We start from the raw sequence: 1,571 nt of genomic DNA, 5'->3' as shown, positions 1-1,571 counted from the left end.
ACGCAAAGCTACTGTACCAGGGCGATAACGATGAGGTTTCTTAACACCACCGGTAGCTGGTGCACTTTTACGAGCAGCCTTAGTAGCCAATTGTTTACGAGGTGCTTTGCCACCAGTCGATTTACGGGCAGTTTGCTTAGTACGAGCCATTATTATTATTTTTCACTTCACTTAGTATTTTTTTTAAAAATCACTTTAACACTGTTCACACACGAATATTTTTGTTTCGCCGATGGTACCGGGTTTATATAGAAAAATTTTGTATTGGAAATATAAGGGTGAGTGTGTGTGTGTATTGTATTAAGTGGTGGTTGATTATAATAAAATATAGACGCACACAAAAAAGAATAGTATAGCATGATATTTCTGTTACATTCTAATTTTAGTTCAATTTGGTATAAATACCGGTGGTTAGAAGGCCAAAATTATTAGTTCTTGTGAATCTTTTGTGAAGTGTGTTTAAAAGAAAAAGTGATTAAAAATGACTGGTCGTGGTAAAGGTGGTAAAGGCTTGGGAAAAGGTGGCGCTAAACGTCATCGTAAAGTGTTGCGTGATAACATCCAAGGTATTACCAAGCCAGCTATTAGACGTTTGGCTCGTCGTGGTGGTGTAAAACGTATTTCTGGTTTGATTTACGAAGAAACCCGTGGTGTCTTGAAGGTGTTTTTGGAAAATGTCATCCGTGATGCCGTCACCTATACTGAACATGCCAAGAGGAAAACCGTCACCGCTATGGATGTTGTCTATGCTTTGAAGAGACAAGGTCGCACTTTGTACGGTTTCGGCGGTTAAATGATAGTATATTGAAAATGTATAATATTAGTCAACAACATCGGCAAACAACAAAACAAACAATCGGTCCTTTTCAGGACCACGAAATGAAATTTAAAAAGAGATAGTGCATTTTTTGATTGAAAATTTACTAGAATAGGTTGGAATATTTTTTTTTTAATTTTTATTTAGGTAAACAATATCTAAAGAAACCATAGGTTAACATTTTTTGTTCTTTTTTTAATATAAAATAATGTAAACAAACCAATTATTAGGTTTTTTGTACATATTTTCTTTTTTGTTTATGTAAAGAATGAAAAATAATCGGTTCTTTTTAGAACCATCAAACATATTTATAAAGAGAATTTCTGTTTATTGTTCAAATATTACTTTTTTTTAACAAAATTTTGAAATATTCAGTATTTTTATTAAGAATTTACACAACTTGCCGACGGGTTAGCAAAACATTTTACCGTCGGCATAATCAAATAATTATTGAGTTTTGATGTTTTGAATTTTTTATTTGGGAAAATAAATTGGAAAATTTATTATATATTTCATTAGTATGATGTAGATATGAACAAATTTCAATATTTTTTTTAACTATAGTTTTTTCTTACAAAAATATTTAAAAAATTTTAATTATTTGTATAAAATGGAAATTTTATAATGAAAATTTTAAGTTTAGCACAATTTTATTAAAATAAATTAATGAAGGAACTCTTGGTAGGCAAAATTTATATATTTATTATTGCAATTAAAATTTGTCTATAATTCTTATTTTCAATTTAAATTTCAT

The 1,571-nt window shown here is 29.7% G+C and overlaps 1 protein-coding gene across 1 annotated transcript; it reads left to right on the top strand.

Annotated features, from left to right (window-relative positions):
• Positions 1 to 427: 427 nt before the first annotated feature.
• On the top strand, positions 428 to 869 carry LOC124421090 (histone H4). The gene has a single exon (XM_046955895.1). It carries the CDS (start codon positions 482 to 484, stop codon positions 791 to 793), a length of 312 nt encoding a protein of 103 aa, XP_046811851.1. The 5' UTR covers positions 428 to 481; the 3' UTR covers positions 794 to 869.
• The last annotated feature ends 702 nt before the right edge of the window (positions 870 to 1,571 follow it).

The sequence above is a fragment of the Lucilia cuprina genome, unplaced genomic scaffold, assembly GCF_022045245.1.
Source record: "Lucilia cuprina isolate Lc7/37 unplaced genomic scaffold, ASM2204524v1 Scaffold_970, whole genome shotgun sequence".
NCBI classification, from domain to species: Eukaryota; Metazoa; Arthropoda; class Insecta; order Diptera; family Calliphoridae; genus Lucilia; species Lucilia cuprina.
Note: the sequence above shows the minus strand (reverse complement) of the source record. Positions and strands in the feature narration are given on the sequence as shown.